This window comes from Haliaeetus albicilla, chromosome 7 (genome assembly GCF_947461875.1).
Source record: "Haliaeetus albicilla chromosome 7, bHalAlb1.1, whole genome shotgun sequence".
In the NCBI taxonomy this organism is placed as follows: domain Eukaryota; kingdom Metazoa; phylum Chordata; class Aves; order Accipitriformes; family Accipitridae; genus Haliaeetus; species Haliaeetus albicilla.
This window is the reverse complement of record NC_091489.1, coordinates 18,424,939-18,442,920: the sequence shown is the minus strand read 5'-3', so window position 1 is coordinate 18,442,920 and position 17,982 is coordinate 18,424,939. Positions and strand designations below refer to the sequence as shown.

The following is a 17,982-nucleotide window of genomic DNA, read 5'->3' as shown; positions in this document are numbered from 1 at the left end:
CATCCCTTGGGAGTGGAGACCCTGAGGAGAGAGGATAAGCTTTTCCCCCCAAACATGCATTCTTTTGACAGCCTGGTATCACTTGAAAACACACAGGCTCCCCAAAAAGCGTAGTCTTCAGGCTGCTCTCCAGGACTCTTTAAAAGGGACTGGACACCACTTACCCAACAGTGTAAGTGCTAACATGGCATTGCTACCATGTGGTAGTACCCCATAGCGGACATTTAGTTACCAAGGATGAGAGCTTCAATGTGCAGGTAATTCTGGTGCCTATGTGGTTAGGCAGCAGCAAAGGAGGGGGTTGAGGACTGTGGAACTGAGTGTTTGTGGATCCAACCACATTTCTGTAGAAGGGAATAATTTCTCACACAACTATCCTGTTACCCTCTAGGTTATGCCTGTTAGCAGATCTGTTTGCTGGGTGCTGTGAGGTACTCAAATGCTGCGAGGATGAGGAGCCCAAGATCTGCTTTACACCGTAGCTGGTCACCTCCCATCGAGCACACTGTTCCAACTACCCGGTGTTTTCCAGACAAATGTGCTCCTCCTATACCTTGTTCTCTTCTGGGCTGCAACAAATGGCAGAAAATACTTTGACCGTCATGGAAATGGCTCCCACACACAACATACAAAGGGAATGGGAGTCAAGAAGTCAGGTCTGGGTGCAGGCTGTTGTTGTAACCTTTTGCTCACATTCACAAACAATGCCCTATTGTGATGTTGTTTCCTGCAGATTATCTTAATAACCAGTGAGCAGTGAAGCATGAACATGTGTTCAGGTTTCTTAGACTGAGTTCTAATGTAATAAAATGTGCCAGCTTTTTAAGGGCCAGTCAAAAATCCACAAGATGACGAACAGGGTAAGACCGAGCACATGGAATTTTGCTGTAACCCTCAAAATTTGGAAAGGTCTATGAAGAAATGAATTATATACCTGAGGACACATGATGCTTGCTTTCTCTTCAGCTATTTTGTGATTTGGCAATTTTGTCCATAAATTTCTTCTCTAAAAAGGCATAGTCTGATGTTGATAGTAGAGCTTTCATAAAGGCTTGATTGCAATTGTAATGGGGATAAGATTTTTCAGGTATGTGAAAAATACAGAGCTCAAGGCCTCATGTGGTATGTGAGCCAATACAAACACTGATTAAATAACTTGCCAGGGAAAATGGGGAGACCTGGAGCTCCTATGTGGCCACATCACTGCACACGTGCTGAAGTATTATGGTTATTTACTGCACTGGCGAGTTCGTAATATATTAGGTATAAAACTGATTGTCAGTGAAATACATTTTAGTGACATCAGTGGAAGAGCACCAAAGAGGAGCTGAATGACGTCTGATTTTAGCAGTTCAGTACCAGGCTATTAGCAGTAGACTAATATGACTGTATATACAGACATATGCCTGTAAATGTTCTGTCTGTGGAGAGGTCGCGCTCCTCATATCCTGGGTTTTCTTTTGTCCTTTAGACTGGCTCAGCTTTTAGTGAGCATTAACCTGGGAGGTACATAGTGTCATGGCACTTGGAAGGGTTTGCAGTCAGAAAGGCCCCTCCAGGCAGACAAATCGCATTCAATGTAAAAATTAACAGACAGACAAGCCTAAAATAATGTCAGAAAGGGTATGGATTTTTCTTAATAAGGTGTTATGGTCCATTAGTTACCCAATGTTACTAGACAACTTATACAAACAAAAAATGCCTTGCATGAATTGTGGATCCAGTTACCTTATATTAGCTTAGTCAACTTGATGGGGAAAATTATTTATAAAATCACCTAATATTTATCATATAAGGAAGTGCCAGATTTGTATAGGCTGCCTGCACCATAATTGTTCACCTACTAGTTTAATAACAGAATACCTTAAAATTCAGATCTTTAATTTTCTTTCTATTAGACTGGTAAATAGATCTCTGATATATTTTCCTTTCTGTACCTCTTCTAGTCCACGGATTTGAACTGCACAAGGTCTCTCTGCTGGAACTCTTATTCGGACTCCTAAAAATTTCATAGGATTAATAGGATGTTTTAACACAAACATCTGTGCACCGAGAAAGTTTTCAGTGGTGCTGGCCACACAAAAAATGTGTACCTTTTTACCTGGGTCAACATTCAACTGACTTGCATCACTTTAGCATATCTATAAACAGATATGCATGAGTCTAAATACATTCACTTTATAAATGATTTTACTTAAACTGATCCAGCCCTTGTCCATAGACATGACCTGCCTTGTGAGGCCAGGAGCTAGTAGAGTGCTGAGCAAGGGTTAAATTTCTGTACCTTTGAAAAAATTAACTTTGATTAGTTTGAGCTGTGGGGATTTGACCCTTGACAACATAATGTGATGTTAACCACACTTTGTCTTGAATTGAATGGAAGTCTGCCTGGATCCATGTGTAATATGCCATGCTGAGACATTTGGCTTCTGTGGAATTCAGCTGCGCAAAATGAAGGTGGCCCTGTTTCATCCCTCGACCAAAAGATGATCTCTCTTAGGGGCTGCTTTAGAAAGGAACAAGTATTTTCCCTGTATACATTTTAAAAAAAAAAAAAAAAAAAAAAAAAAAAAGCTGCTCTGTGCTTTTCTCAAATGCTAATTCTGCACACTGCACTCTGATTTATGTATGTTCAGCATGTCAGGATAATGGGGATGGAAAGCACAGGACACACTTCTCAGTCACATAAATACATTGTAAAACATTCTGAAAGTTTTCAGCAGGTCTCCAGCCATGGATTATTAAATACAAGGAACAAAGAAAGAAGGGACCATCTATCTGACCTCCACATAATATACTTAATGACTGCCAGCTAAATTCATAAATTTACAGGCACTGGATTTTATCGCCATGTGTGAAGCAAGGTTGCGGTTCATATTTACTGTGCAGTTCATGGGAAAACGAAGACTCTTGACAACTTATGTTGTATTTTAGGAGTTTGAGTGGGATCTGTGCTTGAGAATGCTTAGGACCACCCTCCGTCCTGGTACATCACATGTGTAGGCGAGACTTTATATAGACTTTTGCTTACTGTTTTGGGAGAAGACAACTGTTTACTGTGGTACACAGCTAACATGCAAGGAACTGTCTCAGCTTTTCTGGAAAGGGTAACAGTTTAAAAAGAAATGGAGTAGGTATCTTTTTTTTTTTTTTCCTCTTATTAACACCATTAAGACCTATCAAATAAGGTGGCTAGTGTTTGCATACCCCAGTGACAGGAGAATCCTACACCAGATAGCACAGTTCTCTAAGTGACTTTACAGAAAATACTGAAGCATAATGCCAAACTGGATTTTGTGGATCGTACCCCACAACCAAAGGCATCTGCCTTGCAGCCAGAGAGCCCAGTGGATGCTATTTGCGGTGTCCCTGAAGGCACTCCCGCATGGCACGGGGCTGCGCCTCACACCGACCCAGGATTTTAGAGGGTGCTTGGCATTGCAGCCTGGCTCCCAGTGATGCCAGGGACTGCGGAGCCGGCTGTCAGGGCTCCCTGGGCAAGTCATGGATTTAGAAATGTGTATTTTCTTCCTTTGGCAATGGGTCTTCTTGGGTTAACTTTTTTCTACACTCAAATACTTACAATAAGCACTGTGAAATTAAGTCCTTTTTCTCCCAGTAAGTAACATACTAGTGAAGGTCTTATTACTGGCTCTCCCACATCAGCTTTGTGGCTTCTATACAGGAATGTAATTCAGCGAGCCACAGAACCATAAAAATATCTGAAGTACTATTTCTTTTAAATGGATTTTCCTCACAGAGAAGTTATCTTCCTGGGCATTTCTGTGAAAGCTTCTGTCAGCCTGATTTAATTGGATTGTAGCTGAAAACAATAACATTACATTTATATTAGCTTTAAAAGTCTCTGCATTTTTTCCCCCTGCAGCCCATCTGGCTTTAAAGCTCCTGAATTTTAATTTAGTGAAATTTGTTCATTTTAACTAAATAAATATGCTGCATTAATGATCTGCTGTATTAAGCAGGTAGTTAGAAAAAAGTGTAATATTGATGTTTAGTCTTGATAAAAGCACTTTTCACAAGAACCATATGGCATTCCTGCTCTAGTTCATATAATGGGTTTGGTTTCCTTATGTGTGGGTTTTGCAACTGAATGAACCTGAGCTAAACATGATCTGGATCGGCACAACCCACCCCCCCCCCAGGACTAGCGTGGTTAAAGCACACTGGTTCCCCTGGCTACCAGCAAGCAAATGAATGACGCATGAGAATTTAAAAAGCAAAATAAGACCCGCAGATTGACACTTGATTTAAACAATCGCCATGTAGAGACCAAATGCCATGTGCATGGGAGGAGCTTGAGGCAAAGCGCACCAGGCTTTTTGCCTCATTACAAGCAGCCTTCTCCAGGGAGACGTTAGCAGGTTACTAGATCAGAATTCCCTTACAGCACGTTTGCAGGGGTGCAAAACCTGACCCTTTACAACCCTCCCCATCCACAGCAATGCACGCGGTCAAATGGAACTTAAACAGGGATGATATATTTCCCGACATCAAGGACGGCTTTAGAAAAGAATGGTATGTAAAACCTATTAAGAAGAAAACTACATCCAGTTTGGAGAACGAAAGACAGTGGCTGATTCTGAAGGCTCAAAACGAAACGCCCAAACAACTGCTGGGAAGGGAGGGAGGTGGTTGGCGTGCATATAAGCACGAAATTGGTCCTGGCTGAGCCTGGGTCTGTCCCAGGGCCAGCAGGTAGATGCAGCCGCTTGCGCGTGCTTGGAGGCACCAAACCGGAGGTTTTGGTCTGCCTTCCCGAGGGAAACGGGCTTGTAGAACAGTGCTCTAGTACAGTGGCCTCTGACCACAGCTCTTGAGCCCTGTGGGGAGCTGGCACCCGAGCGGGCAGGGGAGAAGGAGCCTGAGTCAGCGCTCTGCTAGTGCTCATGCGTGCCTGCAGCCAGACAGACCCCAACAGAGCCGGCAGATCCGCTCCCGGTCAAACCTCGGGAGAATTCAGGTGGCAGAGGGGGATCCTACACCAGCCCCGCTCCTGGGGAAGCCTTCAGTCGGTGTTTGCAGTTTATTGCGAGACATGAACTGTAAGCAAAAATCACAAATCTGCAGAAAAGCCAGGCTGCACAAAAGCAGAAGATTCATTTTACGCCTTTGATTAGGACACTTTCAACAAGTTGTGGGCTTTTCTAATAAATCGGCAAAGATGCAGGCCAAGCACCGTAGCTGTAATCGTGGTAGGTGCAAAAAGGGGTTTTTCCATGATAGGAAACTGCCCAGGACCAGGCCAGGCCAACTGCCTTGGAGCAGCTGGAAGAAGCAGGTCGAAGATAGCGGGAGGAGTCTGCCAAGGAGGAGTGCAGCTGAGCAGGATGCCCTCATGCCTTTTGTAGCATCCTCCCTCCCTCCATCACTCCAGATGAAATGTGGAAATCCTACCTTGGGGATAATAACACTTCCCTAGGACCAATGAGGGGTGCTCACACACTGTAATAATAGATGATGTATAAGTGCTGCAGATGGAAAGTGGATATTGGCTCAACGTTTGCAAAATGGGAATAATAAGCCTGGTCTTGCAGAAGACCGTTTGGGGAGCATCATGCAGGAAAGAACCCAGCCCAAGGAAAGGAGAGCACGTCCACCACCGGCCTCTTATTCTCTTATTCTGAAGACACTGATGAATTAAGTGTATAGTGTTGTGCTGTGCAGAGTAAGTGGAACAGACACAGGGAGATGTCTGACATATATTTTGAGGTGTATTTAATATTGTAGCGCTTCCGGATTCCACTAGCATGCTAGGGGTTTTGGCCTCAAACCAATGTTTGCATCAGTACCATGTGTCTCTGGAACAGCAGTGCTTACTTTAGAGCTGGCTATGAAAGTAGTTTCCATTATAACGCCTTGTTTTCACATGCTTCTTATATTTTACTTTATTTTGAAAAACCTCTTTTGAGTCAAAAATTTCCATTCTGTATCTTTGCCAAAAGGTGAAGCTTTCCCCCCCCCTCTTTTTCTTAAGCTTGGAGAAAGAATCTTTCAGATGTTTTTGAGTCATGGGAGAATGGAAAAAATGCATTTTCCCAGTAGGGTAAAAAAAAAAAGTCCACATTTTCATAGTAGTAGAAACACAGAGGGAAATGAAACTGAAGGCTGAAACTTGTATTTTGGTCTAGAGATTTCTGTAGTAAACCAGCTTCATAGGGAATGACTTTGATTTGCCAAAGGCAGAGATCATTCTGATTTTTGCCAGTTAATTAGGCACGGGTCCAGGTTTCAAACTTTGCTGGCATTTAGGATATTGTTTAAGGTAGTGTCTTTACAGCTGCCCATTTAAAGAGGAAAGAACCGGTCCCCTGTGGTCTTCTGCCCTTCAGAGCTAATTATAGTCCAACAATACATTTAAATTCATTCTAAAATCTGAATGGAGAGGAACTAGATGAACAGTTGCGCCAAACACTTTTGAAACTTTTTCTCAATTCTCACTCAAGTCAGCAACAGCAAAAGGATGTGTTGAAGTCATGGCCAGGCTCAGGCACTTTAAAAGGGCCAAAGTGCATGACAGGGTATGTACACACAACTGGCTCAAGCAACTGAGAAACTTCATTCAGCATGCCTGCCAAATATTTTGTTGATGTCTGTCTTTTTTTCCCCTTCACATAGGCTAGGAAGCATCACTGTAAAAATCTGCTGTGCTATGTGTAGTTACGCTGAATCTGTTAACAAACAGAAGAGGAAAGAAAGCGGTAGGCATCTAACCGTCATGCCGATGAGTGATTCTGCACCCCTATGCTGCTTTCTATCACTGTTTTTTCCTGGTGAGAGCTCTAGCTGATGATACACTAGTGGTAATCCCCTCCATGTGTTCTAGAAAATATACAAGATGTGAATGACTATTGGGCTGACAGTACTATTGTGACCTTCAGATTCACATTTTCTGGCTTTTTTGCAACCTTTAGCTATGCAGCCTGCACATTTCATTAAACCTTTCACTTTCTATCGTTCAAAACCTGCTCTAAGTGTACATACATTTGGCAAAGGCATCCAAAATGATGTGTTTATTTTGCTCCGGTGCCAAAAAGCAGTGATTCATTAAGGAGCTTGGAGCCATAGAGGGAAAGCCACAGCCAGCAACCGCCACACATGCCCTGAAGAGCAGAAAGCTGTGTTTTCCTAAGGAAAATGGTTAGTGCAGCTGGACTAGTATCATGGCTGACTTCTCTGAAGCGAGGAGGCACTGCTGGACAGGCTGGAGGGCGCAGAAGTTTTCCCGGATAATTGGGCTTTGCTGCAGCAGCAGCAGCCAGGAGGCATCTGGAGGCTGCCATTAAGCCCAGACGGGAGAGAGAAAAAGTGCCTGAAGAGAGCCAGTCCAGCTGGTGGGAGCCTTTCCTTGAAATGATGAATTAGGGAGCTCCAGTGCTGTGACCACTGCTATGGTGAATGCAACGAAAGGCGCAACAGGCCTTGAGAGAAGAGGTGGAGGAGGAAAGGTGGTGTCCCGCAGTAAGAACAGACCTCCAGCTGCTTTTAGCTCTACTACTTCATTTTCGCTGCTGGGGACACGCCAGGTTGTATCAGTGAAGGGGCCAGTCCGCTCTGTTTATTGTAACTCCCGATACGAACTTGCAGCAGCTAAAGCCTTTGAAAACCTGGCAGAAACCCGACTCTTGAGGAACTCTACGCTCTGGCATGTCGTTTTTACGCCATTGCTGTCTTCTTCCCCAGTGGCTTGAACTAGGACAGGCAGAATGCTATTTATAATTTTTAATGTAGTCCTTTTTGTCTTTCATCATAAATCTGGAACCCTGGACAAAATTGATATCTGGTGACAAACACACGCTTGATTGGAAAATTTCTGATGGTTATTTTCTGCCTGGAAAGGAAATGCTGTCCTGTACTGTTACGGCTTTGCCACGGCATGGTGAAACGCAACGCAACAGGAGGAGCTGGGATCAAGGCGTCAGCATGAGGCTCAAAGGAAATGATCACGTATGAACAACATTAATATCAAGAGTTCTTGTTATTAAGAATCATAAACATGTAGAAGAGCTTTTGAAAATTTAAAGTTTAAAATTTAAACCAGGAGTGTAACATTTAAATTATTAAGTATTAGGGTGGGACCTTACAGACTTTGGGTAATGCCATCTACTGGGGGGTTCTTCAACTTTTTTCAGGAATATCTGGTCTAGGGTTAGGGACACAATGTGATCCAGTATGTCAGTTCCCCTTGGTGCTTTAAACAAAGACAGAAAGTAGCTTTTTCCAGCATCAACTGCACAATGCTTCGCCCTTCTTAAAAGAAGACTACAAGATCCTTGCCCTGAAGAACACATATTTCTCATAGTGTATTAATTTTCAGTAAATTCAAATTAAAAAAGCCCAAGACTGTTAGTGTCAGAAGGGTCTGATTAATCAGGGTCTGAATCTTTCATTTGCTCACCTTTCATAATCTTGCACAAGGAGTTCTCCAAAACCTGGATTACACCACTTCTGCTACTTATTTCCTAAGTCCTTAGGCAGCCAATAACTTTTAAAACAGTAGATGTGAAAGTAATAATACCCCAAATGATTAGTGAAATACTCTAGGTCTGTGAGAAAAGGAAGGTTCCTGCATAGGCCAGGCTTGCTGAAGCAAAGCAAGGGAACTGACTCCAGATCTTCACAAGGGAAGTAAACAAACATTAGCAACAATTGTGGGATGGAGAAAAAGTCAAAGAACTCAGAGGGATATAAAGTTTTAGAATTTGCCTTAGAGGAACATAAGGGAAGGAGAACTTTTGAAAGATATTGTGGAACAGAACTGAGGTGGAGATGAAGTGCATAGAAATTGAATGTTAGAAGAAAGCGCAGTGGGGGAGCAGGGCAGTTTCTGAAGCTGAGGAGCACGCGCAGGAGACGGGTAGATCTGCTCTCCGTGATGCCCGAAATGTTTGTGTTGGGACCATTTTCCTTCTATTTTCTGCCTTTCAACCGCACATGTTATGTGAATTACTTTAAAAGCTCAGTGCTACAAGAAACTGCAAACTGTTATTAAAATGAAAACGGAGATTTTTCAACATACTTGCAATGTTCAAGTCTGTAGAAGTCTTTCCTAGAACAACTTGCCAAGCAGTTACTTAATATAGGCAAGAGCAACATTAAGTTAAAGGGTACACCAGAAATCACAGATCAGATGATAAACCCACAGGAGCAGATCTATAAGCATTCATTACTAACCCTTTAAAATCATATTGATGCAGCTATTGTGGAAGTTTCCTCTAGGTACAGATAGCACCCCTGAGTCAGAGAGCACAAAGAGAGGCCCACGGCTGAGGGCACCTAGCACGCAGCCTGGATAATAAATTATTGAACTGCTGTTGCCATAATTGTTTACCTGCTTCCCAGTGTCCGAAACTGGCTCACAAACTGTTATGGTGAATAATTTAGAGTAGCAAACAATTTTGCAAGTGCATAACCTATTTGCAGATAATTTGCGAGCAGAAGGAAAACCGGTCAATGCCAAATCACCAGGAATGAGTTTGTCTAGCTGTGCTCTATTCCTGGCTGTGATGGCAAAGAGCTGGTAAGGATAAATAAGAACAGACACTGAAACAGGAGTTGAGATCACCTGAATACTAAACAACTCTGAGCCCCTCAGATCTTCCATAGGTAAGGGCCTCACTACCAGTCTCCCAGTGCAGTCTTAATCTGAACAAGCAAATCTCATCCAAGAAATGCCTGCTCTATGTTTTAATTGGAATAGCCCTCATTTGCATATTAACTCCTCTGGTCCAAGGCTTTGAACCCCTAGCTTCCAAATTTAGTGACTGAACTACAGAAGCTCCTCTCAGTTAGTTATTCTGTGTAGATGCCTTCCATTCTAGTATGTAGATAGTATGTACGGTGGGGTTTTTTGAGGGAGGAAGACTTGTGATGATCACTCACAAAGACAACAGCCTCTTTTAAACAAGATTTCAAATTCCTTTTTTTGCGCTATACTCATGCATTGGAAATGGGAGGTGACACTGGCAAGAACACAGCATTGTGGAGCCATTAAAAGTAATAAAGGACATAAAAATATTTTAACATATTTCCAAATGAGAGAATAATCTAGGGTCATTACAAAAGTCCCTGGTTATTAAAAGGAAATGGCCTAAATTCCCAATACAATGGCAATATAATTCATGAATATGGCCTGTGATTTTATTTTGACAGTGCTTGTTTAAGAACTGCATTCAGTTTCCCAGAAAACAATTAGCTTTTTGCTCAACCACAGCTGATGTTCTAGTCTTAAGCAAGCAAACTGATTTTGGTGGTGCCCTCCCCAGTCCCTTCCCCTTTGTAAGTTCTCTATGGCCAGGTACAAATCCAGTGTCATTGTTATAAACCTTAGTGTGACCCATGACTGAAAAAATTACTTAGCTTCTTACTCGTGTTTGCTCATGTCATAACTTTTGCTTCATTCACTGAATTGTACAGCTCTGCAACCTGCAGGACACGGTGCTGCTCATCTTTCAGCAGTTCTGCGCACTGACAGGAGTTGTGAGTGGGTGTGGAGGGGTGGGAGGACCACACAAGAAGTGACCTGTCCAGATCATTTCTGTTCTGGACTTAGTGCCATCCTCTTGGTTTATTTTGATAAGCAGCTGGGTAATATTTTTTCCCCATTATAAGGTTGAATGCGTTTGCCAGTAATGCATTACGAATCCTGGGATTAAATGTGATAGCCCCTCCTTATAGCTTCTGTTATATTTAGTGCCGTAAATCAGTCTTGGTGACTGAAGGAAGAGTTGTATAAATTCACCTTTCTAAAATGCCTCTTTACTTTATGTGAGCCTACAGAACTCTAAAGACTGGGCAACAGCGTCCTACATGTTGTTGGTCATCTATTGCCATCCGTTGTCCCACTATAGTAAACACACTGAAATGCAGCTGTCTTTGAAGCTTTATTGATGGGAAGGAATTTGCTCTTTGATATGTGAGATAGATTATTGTGTGCATTATTTCATTCTGACTTGGGAACAATTTTGAAGTTTTACGTTCTTTTCTGTGAAGATAGCTCATACCAGCCATTTATACAAGTGCAATATTCTTGTTTTACAAACACTGCTGAAGTTCATGAAGAAGCTATTCTTCCTCTTTCAGTGGAAGATTTTAGTTCTTGAGGGACAGCAGACTATCTGTTTAACAGTACTCACAACAGTACCCAACACAATAACTTGGGACAAGAAGGGAAGAACTGTGCACATAGCATGAGGCAATCAGATAACCACTGTATTACTACTGACACTGAGGTCTGAAATCTAACTGGGACACTGGGTCCAGGAACCCCATTGATGTTGATGTTGCGTCAGAACAGTCTGGCACCTGTTCTACCCGTCAGCTGAAGCTCCGCTTCCCCACCTGATAGAAGACATCATATTCATGTTTTAGCATCTTGTTGCAGCATTTCCTTCAGTACAAGATTAGCCCTGGCTAAAATGATCATGGAAATTTTAATCCTGAAATTCTCACTTTTATCTTCCCAGGCCATTTGTGCTTTGCTTGCAGTTGCGTATTTCCAAAAACCCCAGAAGACTATAATAACTACAAATTGCTGAGCAGTCCATTTGTGTCTTACCTTATTAGTTGTTTAAAGGCAGAGTGGAATATACATCCAAACAGATCATAAAGTCGTCTAAATCTTAAAAAAAAATGTATACCCGATAAAAATGTATTTTATCTACATAATTGCAATCTCAAATCTCTGCTAGAATTGGTCATTATCAAACATTATTATATCCTTAAACTCTTAACTGTCCTAAACATGAACTACCAACATGGCAAGAAATTTAATGCACAGATTAAAATATCTCTATCATACTGCAGAATAAAAGTCTGCAGACAACTGAATACTAAATGTACATATTTTGTGTGGATGCTCCTATGGGAATGTCAGTAGGATGCCAGAATCCCTTCTGTGTGGTGGCAATTACATAAATATAGCCCTACATAGGAGAAATGTAATATATGTTTGCATTCAACAGTCCAATTTCTCTCATAGGTTGCATTGGCAAGTGTCTTTTCATACTGTGTTGAGGATTCAGGGTTCATTCCCTCCCATTGGTGAGTCATCAGTTGAATTCTTAAGTCAAATGGCTTAAAAAGCAGGATCTAAGCAGAAAAGTGTTATTTTTTTTTTCTAATTTGATGCTCATTAATGACTGTGAGTAGTCTGAGACGTATACATTGTCCTTTTGCATCTTTAGGCAGGAAATAAAGCAGAAAGAGACGTAACTGTTGTACGGACCAGTACTATTTTATGTATTCAACTAGCATTCCCTGTTCAGGATCAAGAGAAAGTATTTATTTTTGCCCACTTTACAAAAGCTGAATAAAAAATCTATGACAGTAGTATTGGATGCTCCTGGTATCTTGTACATAATGAATAAAAATCCCTTTAATAAGACCTTTAAATTTGCTAATGTAAGTAAATTGTTTCTTGTTTACAGGTTGCTCTCTTGGGTAAACTTTTATAAGCAGAAGCTCTATTTTCTTATTCTATACAACATGATGCCTATAATCTGTTAGTCATATAAGTTAACATTTATCTTCCCTACTAGAACTGCCATCCCCTACTTTCTAAAGCAGTAACCATATCTGATTAGCTCTGCAACATACCACTAAGCATTGCTGAGGTATGAAGACAGGACCCTTAAAAATGAGGTGGCTGCAAAGAAAACATGTAAAAGAAAGTCACCACCATCAGTTAACTTACAAAGAAAAAAACTCAAACAAACACAAGAATCAAAACAAAATAAATTGGCAACTAATTCAACTACACTGGAGGATGTGATATTTTATCATTATTTCAGCTTACGAATCGACCTGGAGGAGTTTATTACTTCACAGGAATCGTTGCAGACAGATGATATATACTTTTGCATTGTAAACTAGGCTTTTACGTAGCAGGGGAACACAAATTCCTTTGATAAAATTAATGACATTCACCAGAGGCAGACGGGAACAGTTTTATGTTCCTGTTTACGAGTGACTCCAAAGAGGTAACTCGAGTTTCTCAAAACAAACCCTTTAAAAATCATTTATGAAGGTAAAAAAATAGATGTGGGTAATCGAGGTAAAAAAATCTCCTGAGAAATAAGTGACAGGAGTTGGTTGTTCAGTAAGCCACCCTTCCAAAAGCCTTTCCTTGGGCTGAAGAAGGGACCGTTAGACCATTTACCTTCCCCTTAGTTCCCACCCCGTAATTCAGCCTGGTGCCTCTGTACTAGCCCCACTCACTTGTCTTCAACTCCACACTTTGTCCTGTTAGGCGCCGGTAGGTTAAAATGCAACACGTCAGTCTTTCCCGAGCGCATCGGCACCAGCCTTCCTCAAGTCTTTTGTTGGAGAGAGCTTTCTGTGCTTTCCGTCTCATCTTGTGGATCTCTTTTGAGCTGCCTTCCATCATCCAGCACTGTTTTTTAAAGGGCGGACAACACTGGACATGGGACAGAACTTCTAGTCAGATAAAAAGCAGAATGATGTAATGGGATTTCTACCTACCCCTTTCCTACTTGCACATCTGTATGTGAATATCAGCTCCCTTTTGTCCCAGCACTAGCTCACTAGGAGCTCATGTTGAATTTCTCTGAGCCCCTACATGGAGCAGCTTTCTAAGATAACTTTCCTTGGCTCTGTAGGCTGCCTTGCTCCGTCTTGCAAGTCTGACATTTTTCCTTCTTTTGACCCTATTAAAACTTACTTGTTTGAAAGAGCTGAGTTTATTAAATAATCCAGATAACTCTGTGACTGCCTTGGCCTCATTATCACTCTGGTAATATTTACTCTGTCTAAAGTTGCTGCTGGTGGTGATTTATTTGCTCTTTTAAAGCTGTTTGAAATAATACTTCTCTAGATTGCTGATGAAAGCACTCCCTGCAGCTCCCCAACAGAAACACCCTCATTAAATGCTAGTGCTCCTTGGACATTTTGTCTGTTTTTCATTTAGTTCTTCATCTGTTTGTGCTTTATTAATTTTGTGTTGTCCTCGCTTTTTTTCTCTCTTTCTAAATCAAGTACCTACCGGAAGTCTGTTACACTCAAGCCCATACCTCTGGCAATTTAATGTATAATCATATAAACCGAGGAAAGAAAAGATCTGTTTACTGAGATCTATTTTCTATAAAAAACGTGAAGACTAGTGTTAGTTGTATTCTTCTCTATTCACTATTAGCTGACGACCACATCTCTTCTGCCTGTATCTGATGCCAGGCTACCCAGACTGCAGCTGCGTGTGGTGCTCCATTTGCTTCCCGAGTACGGGCCCTACGCTAACGCAGTTCTCCATCTCCTGAAACGTCACCACAGTGCCAACACACACAAAGATCAGCAGGTCAGAAATCTCTTCAGCCAAGCCTTGTAGGACCTCCAGGCCCCTCAAAACCAGAGTAATTTCACCATATGTCTTGCTAATAGAAGTTCTTTAGATGAGCCTTGAGTGTCCTCCTGTGATGCATATGCATCTCCCTGCTTGTTTCCAGATAGCGCGCAGTAATAGCTATTAGGCACTTGAGCTTATTTTCTTTTTTTCCATCACTAGCAACTGTTACGTGTTTGCTCTAGCATTAAGCTTGTATCGCTGCTTAGATTACGTTTATGCATTAAGAAAAACAAACCCTTTGTTCCTTTCGCGCTTGTGCTATGCACAATCTCTCTTCCTCCCCGTCTTCCCCATTAATTTATCCAAGCGATCACGTCCCTTCTCGTCACTTGTTACGGCGGAGCGGCTCTCTGGACGCTGCCGTCTTAGACTACCACCTTTCTTCTGAAATTAAAAGCGGTCCTGTCTTCGACTGTGCACCTGTGAGCGAGGCAAGGCTTGGGCACTTTTTCAGACCTGTGTCCCAGCGAACGCAGGGCTGGGAAGGACCCCGGGAGCTGCCCTGCCCCGCCGCGCCGAGCCGTGCCCCGCCGCGCCGAGCCGTGCCCCGCCGTGCCCCCGCGCTCCCTGCCCGCCCCGGCCGCCAGCGAAGCCCTGAACGACGCCTATCGGAGCAGGGCGTCGGGATCGCGCCCTGCAGCTGTCACGGGTTTTCCCCGTGCCCTCACAGACGGGGTGGAAATCATTCCATGCCCGGACCGACGTTCTGGACTGGGGAGAAGGGCAGGGGTTAGGCAGGGGCTCGGGAGGCTCGCCGTCCGAGAGGGCTTGCCGGTGCAGCCCCGTCTTCCCCGGTCTCCGTCTAATTACGGGTGGTTTGCCCGTCTTCTTTCTATTTACTAAAGACTCGCGCGGCCCCTCCCGTGCCGCTGCCCCGCCGCAGGGACCCGGGCGGGCAGCGGCGCGGCGGAGCGCAGCCCACCCCCTCCGCGGCCGGGCGGGGGCGAGGCGGCGCCCCGGGGGGGGGCGCGGCGCTGCGGCCGCGGGCCCGCGCCGACCGGCGGCCCGGCAGCATGACAGGCGGCCGCCGGGCCGCAGCCGCAGCCGCCGCGGGAGCAGCCGGCCCGCGGCAGCCGGCGGACGGCGCGGCGGGGAAGGCGGCCCCGGCGAAAAGTGAGATGGCCCCCCGGACGCAGCCGCGGCGGAGGCTGCGCGCCCGGCGGGCGGCGTGATCGCCTCCCGGCGAAGCCATGGGCCAGACCTCGGTCTCCACGCTGCCCGAGCCGGCCGGCGGTGAGTAGCGGCGGGCGCCGGCGGCGGGACAGCGCGGCCGGGGCGGGGGGGAAGAAGGCTCCCGGCGGCGGCGAGAGGGCAGCGCGGCGGCGGCGGCGGCGGCGGCGGCGGCGGCTGCTGGGGGGGCGGCCCGTTCTCCCCGGGGCGGGGGTGCGGTGCCCGCTGCCGCCGCCTGCTCCTCGGACCGCAGCGGGGACGGGCGCGGCGGCGGCGGGCGGGGAGGCGCGGCCGGTTCCCGTGCTGCCCTGCCCGGCTCGGCAGTCCGGGGGGCTTCGCCGTGCCCCCCACCGCCCCGGGGGCTTGGGGCTCCTTTTTTTTCCCCTTAAATAAATAAATAAGTAAGGAGGAAGGGGAGAAAAAACGGGGGAAGGAAAGGAGGTCTGGCACCTCGCCCAGCAGCGCGGCTAGTAACCCGCCCATCTGGTTGCTTTTGGCTCCAGGACGATTTATGTGTAAGCAGACTATTGAAAATAAATAAATAGCCTAGGGGTGGAACACCCCCGCCCCCCTCCCCCAGTAAAGCAGCCCTAGCTGTTCGCAACTTTTTGGAGATAGTACGAACTACTTGGGAATGCTGTTAGGATAACCCGGTGTGGTTTAGTTACTGAAAAGCAGAGCGGGTCTCTTCCCACAATAATAGGATGTAATTCTAAATTAACTCCAGCGAGGTTTGAAGTTTCCTGCGAAAATGTCGCTGCACGCATGTTTTTCCTCAATACCTGTTTCCTTTGCATCCATTTAAAAAAATAAGCAAATCCTGTTGTAGACTTTAATTCTGAAGGCTGAACTTTATTCTTAATTTGCTTATTGCTGTTAATGTGGGAATGTCTTGTCAAATAGCGGATAACACAACAAACTTTCTTTTTTGCCCCCTTTTTTTTTTCTTCACGGGTGTCTCAAAGAACAGTTTTAGTTACAACACATACATTTTCAGAAAATCTCCATTATGTTGCCAGTGGTAAAACTTCCCAGTCATGCCATCCCAGTAAAAATCTTGGAGGATTTCTTCTCCTGCCAAACACTGCATGAAAGAGAAATTTGACCGTTTCCAATAAATTTCACCATCCTGTTGAAGGTTTCACCCAGCAGCCAGCGTGTTAGAATTATATCAAGGTAGGCGTCGGGAAACAGATGTAAGGAAACAGATGGACGGGTTAAAAGTTTCTGTTAAACTTCCTGTACAAAAATGTGTCCAAACTCTTCTGTGCAAAAGTCTACTGCGAGGATATTTTGCTGGGGAGGGGGCCCATATCTTGACTAATGATAGCTGTGGTGCCTGTCTTCCCTTGGCAGAATGCTGACATACAATAACTGGGCTGGATTTCTAGTTTTACCTAAAAAAAAAGAAAAAATTTACCCTTGAATTCTTTCCTAAATGAAACTGAGATTTTCAGTCAGGAGTGATAAGAGGCAGTTATATGAAGATGTAAGTTATGGTGATGCTACCTCAATATTGCCAAGTAAATTCTAGTTATCACCATTTTAAGAGCACTGCACTTGTGATGAGATGCCGGTAGTGCCTCCGGGAGGTTTCACAGAAGAGCAATCCCACTGCACTTTGAGCCCTGTTGAAAATGCTGGGAGAGTATATCCTCAACAAGAAACCACAGGGGCAGGTGGGTTTCTGGGTGGTGTGGATTCTTGGGGTGCAGTCATTTGTTTTCTCTGGTCTGCTGCGCTGGTGTGGTCTGAACGCTTAATATGTTGCAAAGTTTGGGAGGCCCCGTCCAGCTCTGATCAGGACAGGAAAAGGACTTCCATCAGTTCCGGTTCAGACAGGTTGCCCCTTAGGCAAGTGGTCCCAAAACCTTCATTGATTTTGGCGTGCTAGCCAGCTACAAGCCATTTAAGTCTTTGACAGCTGCTAGAGATTAGAGTTGAAGGAGATCCCTGTGTTGCACACGCAGGGGCTACAAATCTGTTTTAGTGCTAAGGAATCAATAGTGCATTCAGATCCCCAGCGAGCCACACAAAAGCAGCTGTGAGAAGTTACTTGCCTGTTAGCTCCCTGTTTTTTCCCCAGCCATGCCAGCCTGCAAGGGCTCAGATCTTGCCCCTGATCCCTGCTGTGCCCCAGCAGGGTTCAGAGGGGCTGTCGGCTGGGCGCAGGGCAGGGCACCGCTAGTAAATCACCGTGGGGCCTTCGGGTGGACTGATAACGGTGAACGTGGTTTGATGTAGAAAATTGAAATAAAAGATTTTCCCGAAAGTCACAGAGTGTTAGAAGAGATAAAATATATGCATAATACAATACTCGGTATGGACCCCAGCCAATGTCCTGCGTTTTTTTTAAAGATTTACTTTAAATGAAAGATTTTACTCTTGGAAAGGAAAACATGTACTGGAGTACTTATGCAGACCAAGGTTCTAGT

General features: G+C 44.4%; 1 protein-coding gene across 3 annotated transcripts in view; it reads left to right on the top strand.

The window, feature by feature from the left end:
* Window positions 1-17,982, top strand: part of PHACTR2 (phosphatase and actin regulator 2) — a 143,078-nt gene that overhangs the window by 44,020 nt on the left and 81,076 nt on the right. Inside the window, exon 1 of one of the 3 annotated variants that reach the window (XM_069787142.1) lies at window positions 15,353-15,610. The exons of the other annotated variants lie outside the window; for them this stretch is intronic. Coding sequence (XP_069643243.1) covers window positions 15,568-15,610 — 43 coding nt within the window. The 5' untranslated portion in view covers window positions 15,353-15,567. Of the gene's footprint in view, window positions 1-15,352; window positions 15,611-17,982 lie in introns of those variants that run through there. 3 annotated transcript variants of the gene reach the window in all.